Source organism: Oncorhynchus kisutch, linkage group LG7 (genome assembly GCF_002021735.2).
Source record: "Oncorhynchus kisutch isolate 150728-3 linkage group LG7, Okis_V2, whole genome shotgun sequence".
NCBI classification, from domain to species: domain Eukaryota; kingdom Metazoa; phylum Chordata; class Actinopteri; order Salmoniformes; family Salmonidae; genus Oncorhynchus; species Oncorhynchus kisutch.
In genome coordinates this window covers 20,592,177-20,612,101 of record NC_034180.2, presented here as the reverse complement: position 1 = coordinate 20,612,101, position 19,925 = coordinate 20,592,177, and the positions used below count along the sequence as shown (strand labels likewise).

Here is a 19,925-nt window from a genome sequence, read left to right as displayed (position 1 = left end):
CAAACTCCATTCCCCCCAACCCGCTGCCAGTCTCACCTTCTTGCTCCTCATGTAGGAGAGTCGTCCCTCGTGTGCGTCGGGGTAAGTACAGAACAGGTAGGTGGTGATGGCGTGCTTCAAGAACGAGTCTCCCAGCATCTCCAGACGCTCCAGGGTGAAGCCATCACTGGCGTTGGATAGGGTCAGGGCCTGCAGAAATGTTAAAAAAAAAAAAAAAAAAAAAAAAAAAAAAAAAGGATTCAATAGAAACTTATAAGTGAGTGCTTGCCTTTTTCATTTTTCGAAGTAATACATTTTTTGTTCAGGGCCTGAAGGTAGGGGATCAGTTACATTAATCAGTTAGTCTATTCAGAGCATCCGAATTGATTCAAAAATGTGGGAATCGATCATCGAAAACACATTTAACTGATATTTTTAATTGCTGGACATATTCATTAGTTAAAACAATCAAAACTTCAATTAGGTAATCAATTAATTGACCAAAGAACAGACTCTGAAAAACTTGTGTTGAACCCATCCCTACCTGAAGGATAAGCCCCGGGTTGGGCCCCAGGGTCTTGGGGCAGGGGCCAGGTGTGTGTCCCCCTGTGGAACTGGTCTCCTGGGTCTTTGAGTAGTCAGGTAAAAGTGCTGTGGTTGTGATGGGAGCGGTGCCTTTGGGCCACGTCACTGTTGCTGGGCTGGAGGAGTCTGAGGTAGCTTGATTCACGTGGTGTCCATTGCCCTCACGGAGCTCTGTGGTCCCCACTGGTTTACATTCATCGCTAGGCTGTGGGGGTCGAGGCTGGGTCCAGGGCTGAGGCTGGATTCGGGGTTGAGGGTGCTGAAGCTGAGACTGGGTCCAGGGCCGTGTTGGGGTTAGATTCTGGTTCTCTGTGCTTGGAAAGAGCTGCACAGGAAGAACTGAGGCAGTGGTTTGTGTTGTCATTGTTATTTATACTTCTTCACTCTCCAGTGGTGAACCAGGGCCAACCGGGAGGAAATGGGAGTTATCACGTCCGTCATGAAGGTGTGTGTGGTCGCCGTAGTCACTGTCGTCTTTGGCGACGGCAGCAGTGCCATTAGTGAGGTTATTGGTGCAGGAGGCAGAGTCTGGCTGCTGGGGCTCCTCCTCCTCTGGCCTGTCAGCTTCTGGGTGTTTGCTGACATCACCCCTCTCAGGCTGGGAGGAGACATGACATTCACTACAGGGTTGCTGAGCAACAGCAGGGTCAGGGGCTGCAGTCTGGTCGTGATGTTTACAGTTCTCATCACCGCTATCCTCTTCCTCCTCCTCCTCATCATCATACTCTTCCTCATCACGCAGACAGATGAAAGACTTGCTGTCGATGGACTTCTTCCATCCAGCTGTCATTAGACAGCCAGTCATTAAATCAATTATTAAAAGGGATAGTTTTTCAAAATGTCATCAAAGCAAAATGTATCAGATGTACCTGAAGTCAAGGGGCAGGGTCTGGGCTCCAACTCCAGCGTCGCTGGCTGTCTGGGCCCTCAGCTCCTCAGCTGTGAGGAGGCAGTGGAGGCGGTACAGTATGCTGGGGAGACACACAGCCTTCCGCCACAGAGAGGCTGGGATGGGGTGGATGACACACAGCTCTGGGACCAGGATCTGGAAGGGCAGAGGTAAGGGGAGGAAAAAGAGAAAGAAAATTCGACATCCTTCCAGATGTTTGTAGGCTAGGTTCAGAAATAAAGTAGATACTGGGATGAGGTGGATGGCACACAGCTCTGGGACCAAGTTGTGGAGGGGAGGAAACATCTTTCTAGAAGTAGGAGAAGATGGTTCTCCAAAATACTCTAATCTAGATTCTAGACCAGGGATCAAATCAAATATTATTTGTCACATACGCCGAATACAACAGTGAAATGCTTACTTACAAGCACTTAACCAACAATGCTGTTTAAAGAAAAATTTAATACAATAAAAAATAAACGAAAAGAGAAAAAATAAATAATTAAAGATCAACAATACAATAACAGTGGTGAAGCTATATAAAGGGGGTACCGGTACATAGTCAATGTGCGGGGTATTTAAGGTATTATGTACATGTACGTAGAGGTAAAGTGACTATGCATAGATAATAAACAGAGTAGCAGCAGTGTAAAAATGGGGGTAGGGGTATGGGTGGGGTCAATGCAAATAGTCCAGGTAGCCATTTGATTAGCTGTTCAGGAGAATTATGGCTTGGGGGTAGAAGCTGTTAAGAAGCCTTTTGGACCTGGACTTGGCGCTCCGGTACTGCTTGCCGTGCGGTAGGAGAGAGAACAGTTTATGACTAGGATGGCTGGAGTCTTTGGCAATTTTTAGGGCCTTCCTCGACACCGCCTGGTATAGAGGTCCTGGATGGCAGGAAGCTTGACCCCAGTGATGTACTGGGCCATACATACTACCTTCTGTCTGGATGCTCTCGATGGTGCAGCTGTAGAACTTTGAAGATCTGAGGACACATGCCAAATCTGTTCAGGCTCTTGAGGGGGAATTGGGCACGTGTTGTTGTGACCTCTCACAACTGTCTTGGTGTGTTTGGATCATGATAGTTGGTTGGTGATATGGACACCAAGGAACTTGAAGCTCTCAACCTGCTCCACTACAGCCCCGTCGATGAGAATGGGTTCATGCACGGCCCTCCTTTTCCTGTAGTCCACGATCATCTCCTTTGTCTTGATCGCGTTGAGGGAGAGGTTGTTATCCTGGCACCACACTGCCAGCTCTCTGACCTCCGCACTGTAAACTGTCTCATCGTTGTCTGTGATAAGGCCTACCACTGCTGTGTTGTAGGAAAACTTAATGACGGTGTTGGAGTCGTGCTTGGCCATGCAGTCGTTGGTGAACACGGAGTACAGGAGGGGACTGAGCACGCACCCCTGAGGGGACCCCGTGTTGGGGATCAGCATGGCAGATGTGTTGTTACCTACCCTTACTTCCTGGGGGCTGCCTGTCAAGAAGTCCAGGATCCAGTTGCAGAGGGAAGTGTTTAGTCACAAGGTCCGTACCTTAGTGATAAGCTTTGAGGGCACTATGGTTTTGAATGTTGAGCTGTAGTCAATGAATAGCATTCTCACATAGGTGTTCCTTTTGTCCAGGTGGGAAAGGGCAGTGTGGAGTACAATAGAGATTGTGTCATCTGTGGATCTGTCGGGGCGGTATGCAAATTGGAGTAGGTCCAGGGTTTCTGGGATAATGGTGTTGGTGTGAGCCATGACCAGCCTTTCAAAGCACTTCATGGCTATACCAAAGTGAGTGCTATGGGTTGGTACTCATTTAGGCAGGTTACCTTGGTGTTCTTGGGCACAGGGACTATGCTGGTCTGCTTGAAAAATGTTGGTACTACAGACTGAGTCAGGGAAAGGTTGAAAATATTAGTGAAAACACTTGCAAGTTGGTCAGCGCATACTCAGAATACACGTCCTGGCAATCATTTAGCCCTGCGGCCTTGTGAATGTAAACTTGTTTAAAAGGTCTTGTTCACATCGGCTACGGAGAGCGTGAACACACAGTCGTCCAAAACAGCTGGTGCTCTCATGCATGCTTCAGTGTTGCTTGCCTTGAAGTGAGCATAGAAGTAATTTAGCTTGTCTGGTAGGCTTGTGTCACTGTGCAGCTTGCTTCCCTTTGTAGTCCGTAATAGCTTACAAAATCCGACGAGCGTCGGAGTCGGTGTAGTACGATTCAATCTTAGTCCTGTATTGACGCTTCGCCAGTTTGATGGTTCGTCGAAGGGCATGGCGGAATTTCTTAGAAGCGTTTGGGTTAGAATCCCGCTCCTTGAAAGCGGCAGCACTACCCTTTAGCTCAGTGCGGATGTTGCCTGTAATCCATGGCTTCTGATTGGGATATGAACGTATGGTTACTGTGGGGATGTCGTCATCGATGCACTTATTGATGGAGCCAGTGACTGATGTGGTGTACTCCTCAATGCCATTGGATGAATCCCGGAACATATTTCAGTCTGTGCTAGCAAAATAGTCTTGCAGCTTAGCATCTGCGTCATCTGACCACTTCCGTATTGCGCGAGTCACTGGTGCTTCCATCTTTAGAGTTCTCTTGTAAGCAAGAACCAGGAGGATATAGTTATGGTCAAATTTGCCAAATGGAGGGCGAGGGAGAGCTTTCTAGGCATCTCTGCGTGTGGAGTAAAGGTGGTCTAGAGTTTTGCACATATGACATGCTTGTAGAAATTAGGTAAACAGATTTAAGTTTCCCTGCATTAAAGTCCCCGGCCACTAGGAGCGCCGCCTCTGGATGAGCATTTTCTTGTTTCCTTATGGCCTTATACAGCTCGTTGAGTGCGGTCTTAGCAAAGGTTTGTGGTGGTAAATAGCTACAAAGAATATAGATGAAAACTCTCTTGGTAAATAGTGTGGTATGCAGCTTTTGAGATATTTTACCTGAGGCGATTCAAAACCTTGAGACTTCCTTAATTTTAGATTTCCTGCACCAGCTGTTATTTACAAATAGACACAACCCGCAACCCCTTGTCTTACCGGAGGCAGCTGTTCTATCTTGCCGATGCACAGAAAACCAAACCAGCTTGAAGTTATCCATGTCGTCATTCAGCCACAACTCGGTGAAACAAAGATATTACAGTTTTTGAACGTCCCGTTCGTAGGATAGTCTTGATTGGAGCTAATTCATTTTATTATCCAATGATTGCACATTGACTAATAGGACTGATGGAAGAGGCGGATTACCCACTCGCCTAGAGTACCAGTCAAAAGTTTGGACACACCTACTCATTCAAGGGTTTTTCTTTATTTGGACTATTTTCTACATTGTAGAATAATAGTGAAGACATCAAAACTATGAAATAACACATGGAATCATGTAATAACCAAAAACGTGTTAAACAAATAAAAATATATTTTATATTTGAGTTTCTTCAAAGTAGCCACCCATTGCCTTGATGATAGCTTTCCACACTCTTGGCATTCTCTCAACCACCTTCATGAGGTAGTCACCTGGAATGCATTTCAATTAACAGGTGTGCCTTGTTAAAAGGTCATTTGTGGAATTGATTTCCTTTTTAATGAATTTGAGCCAATCAGTTGTGTTGTGACAAGGTAGGAGTGGTATACAGAAGATAGCCCTATTTGGTAAAAGACCAAGTCCATATAATGGCAAAAACCCAGGAAAGAAGACACAGAGTTACCTCTGCTGCAGAAGATACATTCATTAGAGTTAGCCTCAGAAATTGCAGCTCAAATAAATACTTCAGAGTTCAAGTAACAGACACATCTCAACATCAATTGTTCAGAGGAGCCTGTGCGAATCAGGCCTTCATGGTCGAACTGCTGCAAAGAAACCACTACTAAAGGACACCAATAAGAAGAAGAGAATTGCTTGGGGCAAAAAACCCAAGCAATGGACATTAGACCAGTGGAAATCGGTCCTTTGGTCTGATGAGTCCAAGTTTGCCTTTGTAAGACGCAGAGTAGGTGAACGGAAGATCTACGCATGTGTGGTTCCCACCGTGAAGCATGGAGGAGGAGGTGTGATGGTGCTTTGCTGGTAACACTGTCTGGGATTTATTTAGAATTCAATGCACACTTAACCAGCATGGCTACCACAGTATGCTGCAGCGATACGCTATCCCATCTGGTGTGCGCTTAGTAGACTATAATTTGTTTTTCAACAGGACAATGACCCAACACATCTCCAGGCTGTGTAAGGGCTATAGAACCAAGAAGGAATGTGATGGAGTGCTGAATCAGATGATGTGGCCTCCACAATCACCCGACCTCAACCCAATTGAGATGGATTGGGATGAGTTGGACCGCAGAGTGAAGGAAAAGCAGCCAACAAGTGCTCAGCATATGTGGGAACTCATTCAAGACTGTTGGAAAAGCATTCCAGGTGAAGCTGGTTGAGAGAATGCCAAGAGTGTGCAAAGATGTCATCAAGGCAAAGGGTGGCTACTTTGAATAAAAATATAAAATGTATTTGGATTTGTTTAACAAACTTTTTTGGTTACAACATGATTCCATATGTGTTATTCCATATGTGTTGTTCTTCACTATTATTCTACAATGTAGAACATAGCAAAAATAAAGCAAAACCCTTGAATGAGTAGATGTGTCCAAACTTTTGACTGGTACTGTAAGTCCCCGATATCTCTGTCTCTTCTTCATGCGAATGGGATTTGGGCATTGTCCGGTGTCTGAAGTAAATTCCTTTGCGTCGTTAAAGAAAAACCTTTGTCCAATACGAGGTGAATAATCACTGTCCTGATATCCAGAAGCTATTTTCGGTCATAAAAGACAGTGGTTTTAGGGCAAAAACATAATAATTTTAAACCTTGCATACATTTGTATACAATCATATATTATGCGTGGGAATACTTAGAACAGATTTCCAAAATGTGACTCACTTGCAGCTGATTTGCTGATGTTTGTGCAGTCTTTTACTTGTAACAATTAAAAAACGAGAAAAGAAAATGTTTATTTGCTCAGAAAACATGGGGGGCCAAACACAATCACCAGCGGGCCAAATTCGGCCCACGGACCGCCAGTTGGGGAACCCTGTTTTAGACCATCTTCAGAGTTAGTCTTCAGCCATTGGTTCATCTCTAAATATGGTGGAAGGTGGATCCATGGCTTTGTATGTAGACTTGATTACCTGTTTGTTCTGTAGACTCTCCCACTTGGCCTTCCTCTTCTCTGCACTGCTGAGGGGCAGTGCTTTCCCCTTCTGGTTCAGGTGGCGAGGGGTTAACAGGATCAGTCTGCAGGCAGAGGTCAGAACTGGATGAGTTACACAGTAGTTAAGATACAGTAACCTTCATGGGTGTAAAGGTACAGATAAAGTGTTCTTCCCATATCTTTTTATTTTGATGGTGCTCCCCCCCGCCATCCATGGTCTGAGAGACCTCATAAGGGCATCCTTATGATGATGGAGTTGAATAGGATACATTTTCCTCTCTCTCCGTCCTTCCTCCTCCTTCCACCTCTCCTCTCTCTCTCACCGTGAGGAGGTGTGGTCGACATCCAATAGTGGCTGGTTTACATTGGATAGGTCCAGGTTGTACTTGGTTTTGTAGTACTCAGCAAAAGTCTCATACTCCGGTGACGGGAACTTGCTAAGTGGTGTGAGGTCTGTGTAAACGTCAGCCACGTAGAAACGGTGAGGCTGGTCAAAGTTACGATACCTGAGAGAGAGAGAGAGAGAGAGAGCGAGAGTCAGGGATTAGAGGTCAAGGGTTGGCATAAAATGGAACAGTGAAGATATACACTGAGTGTAAAAAAACCATGAAGGACACATTCCTAATATCCGGTTGAACGAGAAAAGTTTTTTGTGCGTATGGAACATTTCTGGGATCTTTTATTTCAGCTCATGAAACATGGGACCAACACTTTACATGTTGCGTTGATATTTTTGTTCAGTGTATAATCTTATGGCTCATATCAAATGAATTGTATGCTGTTTAAATCAAGTCTCTTCCCTATGGACCCTGGTCAAAAGGAGTGCACAATATATAGGGAGCTATTTGGCTCCTCAGTCAGGGAGGGGTATGTAGCGAAGCAAGCAGCTTACCGTGGAATGATGACAGCGTCTTGGTAGTCTTCCAGTTTGAAGGTGAAGGGGTTCTGCTTGGTGTACAGGGTGGTAGGAATGCCAGTACGAGCCTCAGACTTCTATGTCCTCCATGAATTTAAAGTCCAAATCTAGAGTGATGGAATCCTCAACTGGAAGAAGAGAAAATGTAAACAATGGAAGTTTACATGGTGAATGAATACTTTCAGACATTGGAAATTCACTGATTTGACACTAGGGTTGGGTGGTATACCGTATTTACAGCATATCCCAGGGTATTTCGAAACACCCTCAGTATGATTTTACAATACCGCTTTTTTATAAAAGTCAGAAGTTTACATACACTTATGTTGGAGTCATTTAAACTCATTTTTCAACCACTACACAAGTTTCTTGTTAACAAACTATAGTTTTGGCAAGTCGGTTAGGACATCTACTTTGTGCATGACACAAGTACTTTTTCCAACAATTGTTTACAGACAGATTATTTCACTTATAATTCACTGTATCACAATTCGAGTGGGTCAGAAAATTTCATAAAATTACGCCATGGCTTTAGAAGCTTCTGATAGGCTAATTGACATCATTTGAGTCAATTTGAGGTGTACCTGTGGATGTATTTCAAGGCCTACCTTCAAACTCCGTGCCTCTTTGCTTGACATCATGGGAAAATCAAAAGAAATCAGCCAAGACCTCAGATTTTTTTGTTGTAGACATCCATAAGTCTGGTTCATCCTTGGGAGCCATTTCCAAATGCTTGAAGGTACCACGTTCATCTGTACAAACAATAGTACTATCATGATGTTGCCCTCTTTGGGTATAGCAAGCCCCATCCCCCTCTCCCTACCTCCCCCTTCCCTCCTTCAACTAAGCTGCTGTGGTCAGAGAGAGGTCGTAAATTCCTGAGGAGAAGACCCTGCCACATGGCCACACAGTATAAGAGGCAGAGTAAATTTTCATAGAGAACAAAGGAATTTCTTCCACCTCACAGAACTTGAGGTACGAACACATTTCATGTTCCGGAGAAAGTATAAAACATCGGTGAAGAATCCAGCTACGAACTGGTCCGTTTGTTACAACTTGGGGAAGCTCATGGGAGACGGTGAGGCCACATTACCATAACGCTGTTTATATAACAGCCTCAGATATGAGGTTTACATCTACTTGTTGTATAAGATGAATGAGTGAGTATCATACTGTTTATACAATTTTACAATGTGATTTTGGACTGTTTAATGAAGGAAAACTCAAAAAGGGAATTGGAGTTAACTAAATCAGAGGACCGCCCCTGAGCCCAGTTAGGGTCAGGCATCCTGGGACAGCCCTTCTCTGCAATTCCGAATAAAACCCAAATTTGAGAAATTATCACCAGACCATGTTTTTCTCCATTAGGAGAGGACGAAGGTTGTAGACCATTGCTGAATCTTTTAACCATACCACGTGGTTAAACTCTTAGACTATCGATACCGACAGAATAAGAACAAGTCTTTGATATTAAATACTAATCTGCAGCTAGGAATTCGGTATCATTGAACGCGAAGAACAACAACCGCCGAAACATCCATTCCATGACAAACGAATGAATGTCCCTCTGAACTATCCCCTCTAACACACACAGAGAGAGAGACAGAGAGACAGAGAGACAGAGAGACAGAGAGAGAGAGAGAGAGAGGACAAAACTCTCCAACAGAAACAAACTTTTCAACAAAGATCCCGACGACAAACTGAGCGTAAATATATATATTGATGACAATTGTTCCTGAATGAGTGAGCATTCATGTGCAAAGGATTAGCATTTCAAATGTTATAATTATCAACTTTGTAGTGTCTCATCTCAGTTGACCCCCACTTCCCCTTTTGTCTAACAAGCCGCAATGCCGGTTTAGCCCACTAGGGCACATTCCCCATATAATTTCTTGTAACCACATTTACCTTGTTTGTTTGTGCATTTCTGTGAATTACTTAGTTAGTAATACATAAATGATTTAAGACAATTGATGTACGGATGATTCATAGTGAAGACTGGGTTCATGCAGATAACCAACAATTTACGACGTTTGGAATGACACTAACGTGAGGTAAAATAGATAAATAATTAATCAGAACACTATGGATCCGATATGAAAATATCTGAAAGGTTATATTAGGAAATTATAACCTTGTAATCTGAATATTTTTCCTTGGTGCCCGACTTCCTAGTTAATTACAGTTAGATGATTAATCAGTTGATTGCGTAATACTAATTACAGAGAATATTTGATAAAAAGTCTTCAATTTAATGATAGTAAAGACACGACAGTACGCAAGTATAAACACCATGGGACCATGGAGCCGTCATACCGCTCAGGAAGGAGACGCGTTCTGTCTCCTAGAGGTGAACTTACTTTGGTGCAAAAAGTGCAAATCAATCCCAAAATAACAGCAAAGGACCTTGTGAAGACGCTGGAGGAAACAGTTACAAAGTATCTATATCCACAGTAAACTGAGTCCTATATCAACATAACCTGAAAGGCCACTCAGCAAGGAAGAATCCACTGCTCCAAAACCGGCATCAAAAAAACAGACTACGGTTTGCAACTGCACATGGGGACAAAGATCATACTTTTTGGAGAAATGTCCTCTGGTCTGATGAAACCAAAATAGAACTGTTTGGCCATAATGACCATCATTACGTTTGGAGGAAAAAGGGGCCGAAGAACATCTTACAAGCCAAAGAACACCATCCCAACTGTGAAGCACGGGGGTGCCAGCATCATGTTGTGGGGGTGCTTTGCTGCAGGAGGAACTGGTGCACTTCACAAAATAGATGGCATCATGAGGAAAGAAAATTATGTGGATATATTGAAGCAACATCTCAAGACATCCGTCAGGAAGTTAAAGCTTGGTTGTGAATGGGTCTTCTAAATGGAAAATGACCCCAAGCATACTTCCAAAGTTGTGGCAAAATGGCTAAAAAGGACAACAAAGTCAAGGTGTTGGAGTGGCCATCACACAGCCCTGACCTCAATCCCATAGAACATTTGTGGGCAGAACTGAAAAAGCATGTGCGAGCAAGGAGGCTACAAACCTGACTCAGTTACACCAGCTCTGTCAGGAGGAATGGGCCAAAATTGTGGAAGGCTACCCAAAATGTTTGTCCCAAGTTAAACAATTTCAAGGCAATGCTACCAAATACTAATTGAGTGTATGTAAACTTGACCCAATGGAAATGTGATGAAAAAAACTGAGTTTAAATGTATTTTTCTAAGGTATATGTAAACTTCCGACTTCAACTGTAAATGCCTGCAGTCAACTTGTGCACTAGGTAATATATAAAGCTGATCGCATTAATAATTTTGCCTGTTAGATTATCTTTCATTATGAACCTTACCAGTAATAATTTCCCAAAACAGCTGCTTGAGACAGTCACCTTTGTTTGTTTAGGATCACAATGAGCAAAATGGGAGCATCGAGAGATGAATCACTCCTGTGGCGTAACTTAAGTGAGGTGATCAAGTTGCACTTCTATGAATTTCAATAATAATGTTTGCCAGCTATAGATCTTATAATTATTAAGGTAGCTATCTAAGATGTGGCAAATAAATTCTCTCCAGATGTGTTTTGCTAACTTGCTAACATTAGCCAAGTGGTTAACGTTAGCTTGTGTGATCAAGCTTCTTGCAGCAGCAGAGACAATTCCCTCCTGGATTAAGATCCCTCCTGTCTAAGATTTATTTTGTGTGTGCTGCAAACTGCATTTTGAGATACTTGTGTAACTTTATGAGCTGAGCTGTCTGTCTCCGAAGTATTTGCATTCGCTAGAGAGCACTTACCTAGCATCTGCTATGGGGATTCCTTAGTACTTGCTAGAATTTTGTTAGCATTCTGGCAAATTACGTTTTATGGGCTTTTTCACATTTTAAAATACATTTCGCCCCTTGTGTGCACTACTGGTAATACCGTTAAACAGAGTATGAAAATGTGTATACTGCCCAACTCTATTTGACACAGTACGCATCCCTATGTGGCCTGCTCAAAATGAGTGCACTATAAAAGGGAATAGAGTGCCATTTGGTACCCACCCATAGGCTTACTAATGGAGTAAGGCCAACAGTACGTGCGCAACGTTGGGCTCTCACTCAACAACACTGAGAGACAGACTGTGTGTATCTAACAGTAGGCTGAGTGTACATGTCACCAACATTGAGCGGTAGCACACAGCAGACTAACTCACCAACATTGAGCGGTAGAACGCAGTAGGCTGAGTCGGCCTGCGTGGGTTTGAACTCCAAAACAGGTTTCTCCAGGCGGAGGATGTGAGAGAAGATGTACTGGTGTAATCTGGTGATCAGGTTCAGCTGGATAGCACTCAGGGTGAACCCTGCCTTCTGGAGCTCGATGGAGATGGTCACCTCACCAGACCGTGTGTAAACAGGAAAATGGGGAATCTGTGGAGAGGGATGAGGGGGTTAGGTGAGTTACAATGTACACTTAATAAAGGCCATACTAACTTTGGAAAATCAAGTGGGCCCTGCTGTCTAGCTGTTGCTTCCTAGAAAAATATGTTCTCGATCAGTTTCAATAGAAATTGTTAATGTTTGCATCCCTAAATATTTCGTAGAGGACCTGCCCGAAAACAATGAAATGGGAAACTGAGATAGGTGTGTGTGTTCCTTACCCGAGGTATAGGTTTGGCGGTCAGGATGCTGAAGCACCTGCTAGTGTCTTCTGGAGGGTAGAGCTTCCTGCGGCGGAAGTTGAGCTCATCAGGCAGAGGGGTGGTGAGGACCATGCCGACCACATACAGGTAGTAAGACTGCTGCGGTACATGGTAACTGTGCCGAAGACACTCCGGTATCTGGGGTGAAAACAGCATTGGATTGGTGAAAACGAGTTTCCACCCTCATTTTTCCACCAGTGAATTATGTTTACATCCATGGGGGAGGAAATGAACGAGAAAACACTTCTGGGTGAAGAGAATCAGACAGTAGCCAAAGAGAGGAAGCAGTTCCACACCATTTAGATGAGAGGCACCATACAGTGGCTTGCGAAAGTATTCCCCCCCTTGGCATTTTTCCTATTTTGTTGCCTTACAACCTGGAATTAAAATATTTTTTTTGGGGGGGGGGGGGGTTGTATCATTTGATTTACACAACATGCCTTCCACTGTGAAGATACAAAATATGTTTTATTGTGAAACAAACAAGAAATAAGACCCCAAAAAATGAAAACTTGAGCGTGCATAACTATTCATCCCCCCCAAAGTCAATACTTTGTCGAGCCACCTTTTGCAGCAATTACAGCTGCAAGTCTCTTGGGGTATGTCTCTATAAGATTGGCACATCGAGCCACTGGGATTTTTGCCCATCCTTCAAGGCAAAACTGCTCCAGCTGCTTCAATTTGGATGGGTTCCGCTGGTGTACAGCAATCTTTAAGTCATACCACAGATTCTCAATTGGATTGTGGTATGGGCTTCAATTAGGCCATTCCAAGATATTTAACCACTCGAGTGTTGCTTTAGCAGTATGCTTAGGGTCATTGTCCTGCTGGAAGGTGAACCGCCGCCCCAGTCTCAAATCTCTGGAAGACTGAAACAGGTTTCCCTCAAGAATTTCCTTGTATTTAGCGCCATCCATCATTCCTTCAATTCTGACCAGTTTCCCAGTCCTTGCTGATGAAAAACATCCCCACAGCATGATGCTGCCACCACCATGGGATGTTGTTCTCGAGGTGAGGAGAGGTGCTGGGTTTGCACCAAACAGCGTTTTCCTTTATGGCCAAAAAGCTAAATTTTAATCTCATCTGACCAGTGTACCTTCTTACATATGTTTGGTGAGTCTCCCACTTGCCTTTTGGCAAACACTAAACGTGTTTGCTTATTTCTTTCTGGACACTCTTCCGTAAAGCCCAGCTCCGTGGAGTGTACAGCTTAAAGAGGTCATATGGACAGATACTCCAATCTCCGTTGTGGAGCTTTGCAGCTCCTTCAGGGTTATCTTTGGTCTCTTTGTTGCCTCTCTGATTAATCCCCTCCTTGCCTGGTCCGTGAGTTTTGGTGGGCGGCCCTCTCTTGGCAGGTTTGTTGTGGTGCCATATTCTTTCCATTTTTAAATAATGGATTTAATGGTGCTCCGTGGGATGTTCAAAGCTTCTGATATTTTTTTATAACCCAACCCTGATCTGTACTTCTCCACAACTTTGTCCCTGACTTGTTTGGAGAGCTCCTTGGTCTTGATGGTGGCGCTTGCTTGGTGGTGCCCCTTGCCTAATGGTGTTGCAGACTCTGGGGCCTTTCAGAACTGAGATCTTGTGACACATAGATAGCACACAGGTGGACTTTATTTAACTAAATATGTGACTTCTGAAGGTAATTGGTTGCACCAGATCTTATTTAGGGGCTTCATAGCAAAGGGGGTGAATAGATCTGCACGCACCACTTTTCAGTTTTTTTAAATTGTTTTAAATGTGTATTTTTTTCATTTCACTTCACCAAGTTGGACTATTTTATGTATGTCCATTACATGAAATCCAAATAAAAATCTATTTAAATTACAGGTTGTAATGCAACAAAATAGGAAAATGCCAAGGGGGATGAATACTTTTTCAAGGCACTGTATCAGCAATGAAAACAGCCCCAGTAAAAAGTACTGCACTACAGTATAAACAGAGTATACAAAACATTAAGGACACTTGCTCTTTCCATGACATAGACTGACCAAGTGAATGCTATGATCCCTTATTGATGTCACCTGTTAAATCCAATTCAATCAGTGTAGATGAAGGGGAGGAGACAGGTTAAAGAAGGATTTTTAACCCTTGAGACATGGATTGTGTATGTGTGCCATTGAGGGTGCCAAGCCCTGCTGGGTTTTTCAGGCTCAACAGTTTCCCATGTGTATCAAGATTTTCTCTTTTATTTAACCTTTATTTAACTACGCAAGTCAGCTAAGAACAAATTGTTATTTACAATGACAGCCTACACCGGCCAAACCCGGACGACGTTCGGCCAATTGTGCACCGTCCTATGGGGCTCCCAATCACGGCCGGTTGTGATACAGAATGGTCCACCACCCAAAGGACATCCAGCCAACTTGACACAACTGTGGGAAGCACTGGAGTCAACATGGGCCAGCATCCCTGTGGAACGCATTTGACACCTTGTAGAGTCCATGCCTGATGAATTGAGGCTGTTCTGAGGGCAAAAAGGGGTACAACTCAATATTAGGAAGGTGTTCAGTGTATTGAGAATAGGGTTCCATTTGCGATGCATCAGTGATGAGTACTCACAGCTTTAGGGTAGCACTGCCTCCTCTTGGTGGATCCTGGCCTGCCTGGAACACTGGTCTTCTCCTCGTCATGGAGATCCAGCTCCTCCTCATACTTCACTGTCTCCTTCCCCACAGGCATCAAGTGGTCATCTAACTCACCTGGGAGAGGGAGGGAGAGAGAGATTTATCTACTACTTCCCTTTGGCAAAATAAAGTTAAATATGTCACAGCAGTTAATACCAGGTTCCCCTCTTCTCCCACCACACAGAGAACCCCCCACCCCATCAAATTCAATTACATTCCCCACAAGCTTGAAGGGAGAGGGAGATTTGATGGAGGAAGACAGAAAGAGAGATGGGGAGGGAGGGAGAGATACAATCTGGGACTAGCTGCAGTGAGCTAGTCTGGGTACCAGTCTGTTTAGCTATCATTCCACTCCGGTCATCCTAAACATGGCATAATCTTTGGCATAATGACACAGAGTACAAGTAGTAGAATGTTAGCTAAACAGACTGGTACCCAGGCTAGCAGTGAGCACTACAAGAATAATATTCTACCAATCAAATAGCTGCATTTTATTTACCTTTTTTGTGAAGCTTTTCACAACAAAGCAGTGCTACTGCTTTCTCTACCAGTCTTGCACAGTTCATTGTCAGCCCCTGCAGTGACAAAACAAAGTGTACATTTGTCTCAAAGACATCCATTATACACACCATTAGGTGAATCTTGATGTCCCGAATAGAAACAGTGGGTGCTAAACAATGCTGGTGGATGAGGTGAATTTCCTGCTTACTATGTAGCCTACTACAGCCCTTTGAGCACCTGGAAGCACTGTATAATTATGTGTCTCAAAAGGCACCTTTTTCCCTGTATAATAAACTACATTTGATCAGAGATGGAATATATAGGGAATAGGGTGCCATTTGGGATGCAAATCCAATCAATGACGGAAGCCTGCAGACTCACAGCGACGGGCACCCGTAGAGGGGAGTTGATGGGCAGGTAGAGGGTTGACTTGTAGCGCCCATCCTGAAGCTCCTTGGTCTTACACTTGGGTGCCAGGTGGGTAAACGGGTCACTGGGCAGACGGGCACAGTATCTGGGGCAGCCATGGGGGAGAGGGACATTAGCACGCCAGACCACCAACAGCAAAATGAAAACAAGAACCAACAAAAATGTAATCTTCAAATCCAATTTAGCAACAACGCCTGCTTATAATTTTAGCATATTGAGACAACTTACTTTGTTCTCATTGTATTTTGTCTTGTTGCCACAAAGCGCCCTTTTTTAGAACCCTTTTTAGATTTGTCAAGGAAGCAAAGCAGTCCCCATTTCCTCTTACCCGTTGATGTGTCCGATGACCGTGTTGATGGTGACGCGGGGCCCTCCGTCCTCAGAGCGGAGCACGTAGGGAGGCAGGATGTTGTCCTCATCCAGCTCCTGTTCCACCTCAAACTCACCGACCCCTGCTGCCTTGGAACACTTATTCCTCAGAATCTGGAGAGATCAAGAGAAGATCTACATTCGTCAGTATTAGGGTTGTCACAATAATAGTAGAGAAACACAGAAACATTTTTCATCAGGGTTCCCATTTTCCTTTTCTCAAACGTACACGTCAAAATCCCCTTGACATCAAAACTTGATTTACGTGAAGGATTACTTCCACAATTAAGCAGCATTCACCAATGACCTCACATATCACTCATGGATGGCCCTTGTGGACAGGCTCTGAAAACCAGTGTTCCCCAAACAGACACACCAATCAATTGAACATAATTGAGTGGATTATGGTGAAACCAGAATCAGCAAACACAGGAAGATAACTTAGGCTGAGTCCCAAATGGCTCCCTATTCCCTATATACAGTTGAAGTCAGAAGTTTACATATACCTTAGACAAAAACATTTAAACTCCGTTTTTCACAATTCCTGACATTTAATCCAAGTATAAATTCCCTGTTTTAGGTCAGTCAGGATCACCACCTTATTTTAAGAATGTGAAATGTCAGAATAATAGTAGAGAATGATTTATTTCAGCTTGTATTTATTTCATCACATTCCCAGTGGGTCAGACGTTTACATACACCCAATTAGGATTTGGTAGCATTGCTTTTAAATTGTTTAACTTGAGTCAAACATTTCAGGTAGCCTTCCACAAGCTTCCCACAATAAGTTGGGTGAATATTGGCCCATTCCTCCTGACAGAGCTGGTGTAACTGAGCCAGGTTTGTAGGCCTCCTTGCTCGCACACGCTTTTTCAGTTCTGCCCAAATATGTTCTATGGGATTGAGGTCAGGGCTTTGTGATGGCCACTTCAATATCTTGACTTTGTTGTCCTTAAGCCATTTTGACAGTATTTTGTACTTTGGAAGTATGCCTGGGGTCATTGTCCATTTGGAAGACACATTTGCGTCAAAGCTTTAACTTCCTGACTGAAGTCTTGAGATGTTGCTTCAATGCATCCTCATAATTTTTATTCTTCATGATGCCATCTATTTTGTGAAGTGCACCAGTCCCTCCTGCAGCAAAGCACCCCCACAACATGATTCTGCCACCCCCGTGCTTCACGTTTGGGATAAGTGTTCTTCGGCTTACAAGCCTCCCCCTTTTTCCTCCAAACATAACATAACAAACAGTTCTATTTTTGTTTCATCAGACCAGAGGACATTTCTCCAAAAAGTACAATCTTTGTCCCCATGTGCAGTTGCAAACCGTAGTCTGGCTTTTTGATGGCTGTTTTGGAGCAGTGGCTTCTCCCTTGCTGAGCGGCCTTTCAGGTTATGTCGATATACAGTGCCTTGCGAAAGTATTCGGCCCCCTTGAACTTTGCGACCTTTTGCCACATTTCAGGCTTCAAACATAAAGATATAAAACTGTATTTTTTTGTGAAGAATCAACAACAAGTGGGACATAATCATGAAGTGGAACGACATTTATTGGATATTTCAAACTTTTTTAACAAATCAAAAACTGAAAAATTGGGCGTGCAAAATTATTCAGCCCCCTTAAGTTAATACTTTGTAGCGCCACCTTTTGCTGCGATTACAGCTGTAAGTCGCTTGGGGTATGTCTCTATCAGTTTTGCACATCGAGAGACTGACATTTTTTCCCATTCCTCCTTGCAAAACAGCTCGAGCTCAGTGAGGTTGGATGGAGAGCATTTGTGAACAGCAGTTTTCAGTTCTTTCCACAGATTCTCGATTGGATTCAGGTCTGGACTTTGACTTGGCCATTCTAACACCTGGATATGTTTATTTTTGAACCATTCCATTGTAGATTTTGCTTTATATTTTGGATCATTGTCTTGTTGGAAGACAAATCTCCGTCCCAGTCTCAGTTCTTTTGCAGACTCCATCAGGTTTTCTTCCAGAATGGTCCTGTATTTGGCTCCATCCATCTTCCCATCAATTTTAACCATCTTCCCTGTCCCTGCTGAAGAAAAGCAGGCCCAAACCATGATGCTGCCACCACCATGTTTGACAGTGGGGATGGTGTGTTCAGGGTGATGAGCTGTGTTGCTTTTACGCCAAACATAACGTTTTGCATTGTTGCCATAAAGTTCCATTTTGGTTTCATCTGACCAGAGCACCTTCTTCCACATGTTTGGTGTGTCTCCCAGGTGGCTTGTGGCAAACTTTAAACAACACTTTTTATGGATATCTTTAAGAAATGGCTTTCTTCTTGCCACTCTTCCATAAAGGCCAGATTTGTGCAATATACGACTGATTGTTGTCCTATGGACAGAGTCTCCCACCTCAGCTGTAGATCTCTGCAGTTCATCCAGAGTGATCATGGGCCTCTTGGCTGCATCTCTGATCAGTCTTCTCCTTGTATGAGCTGAAAGTTTAGAGGGACGGCCAGGTCTTGGTAGATTTGCAGTGGTCTGATACTCCTTCCATTTCAATAGTATCGCTTGCACAGTGCTCCTTGGGATGTTTAAAGCTTGGGAAATCTTTTTGTATCCAAATCCGGCTTTAAACTTCTTCACAACAGTATCTCGGACCTGCCTGGTGTGTTCCTTGTTCTTCATGATGCTCTCTGCGCTTTTAACGGACCTCTGAGACTATCACAGTGCAGGTGCATTTATACGGAGACTTGATTACACACAGGTGGATTGTATTTATCATCATTAGTCATTTAGGTCAACATTGGATCATTCAGAGATCCTCACTGAACTTCTGGAGAGAGTTTGCTGCACTGAAAGTAAAGGGGCTGAATAATTTTGCACGCCCAATTTTTCAGTTTTTGATTTGTTAAAAAAGTTTGAAATATCCAATAAATGTCGTTCCACTTCATGATTGTGTCCCACTTGTTGTTGATTCTTCACAAAAAAATACAGTTTTATATCTTTATGTTTGAAGCCTGAAATGTGGCAAAAGGTCGCAATGTTCAAGGGGGCCGAATACTTTCGCAAGGCACTGTAGGACTCATTTTACTGTGGATATAGATACTTTTGTACCTGTTTCCTCCGGCATCTTCACAAGGTCCTTTGCTGTTGTTCTGGAATTGATTTGCACTTTTCGCACCAAAGTACATTCCTCTCTAGGAGACAGAACGCGTCTCCTTCCTGAGCGGTATGACGGCTGCATGGTCCCATGGTGTTTATACTTAAGTACTATTGTTTGTACAGATGAACGTGGTACCTTGAGGCATTTGGAAATTGCTCCCAAGGATGAACCAGACTTGGCTGAGGTCTTTCTTTTGATTTTCACATGTCAAGCAAAGAGGCACCGAGTTTGAAAGTAGGGCCTTGATATACCTGCACATGTACACCTCCAATTTACTCAAATGACGTCAATTAGCCTATCAGAACATTCTAAAGCCATGACATCATTGTCTGGAATTTTCCAAAATGTTTAAAGGCACAGTCAACTTAGTGTATGTAAACTTCTGACCTACTGGAATTGTGATACAGTGAATTATAAGTAAAATAATTAAATTGTTGGAAAAATTACTTGTGTCATGCACAAAGTAAGATGTCCTAACCGACTTGCCAAAACTATAGTTTGTTAACAAGAAATTTGTGGAGTGGTTGAAAAGCAAGTTTTAATGACTCCAACCTAAGTGTATGTAAACTTCCGACTTCAACTGTAGATGCATACTTAGAGAATCTCTGAGAATCACTGTGTGATCATACCTCACAGACAC

At 43.4% G+C, this 19,925-nt stretch overlaps 1 protein-coding gene across 1 annotated transcript in view; it reads right to left on the bottom strand.

Annotated features, from left to right (window-relative positions):
* The window catches only part of LOC109894808 (endoribonuclease Dicer-like), a 46,400-nt gene that overhangs the window by 11,859 nt on the left and 14,616 nt on the right, over nt 1-19,925 (bottom strand). The window contains 14 exon segments of the mRNA XM_031828240.1: nt 37-189; nt 524-931; nt 974-1,322; nt 1,434-1,609; nt 6,617-6,722; nt 6,963-7,145; nt 7,532-7,633; nt 7,635-7,683; nt 11,745-11,958; nt 12,189-12,368; nt 14,799-14,938; nt 15,363-15,438; nt 15,746-15,878; nt 16,122-16,276. Coding sequence (XP_031684100.1) covers nt 37-189; nt 524-931; nt 974-1,322; nt 1,434-1,609; nt 6,617-6,722; nt 6,963-7,145; nt 7,532-7,633; nt 7,635-7,683; nt 11,745-11,958; nt 12,189-12,368; nt 14,799-14,938; nt 15,363-15,438; nt 15,746-15,878; nt 16,122-16,276 — 2,424 coding nt within the window.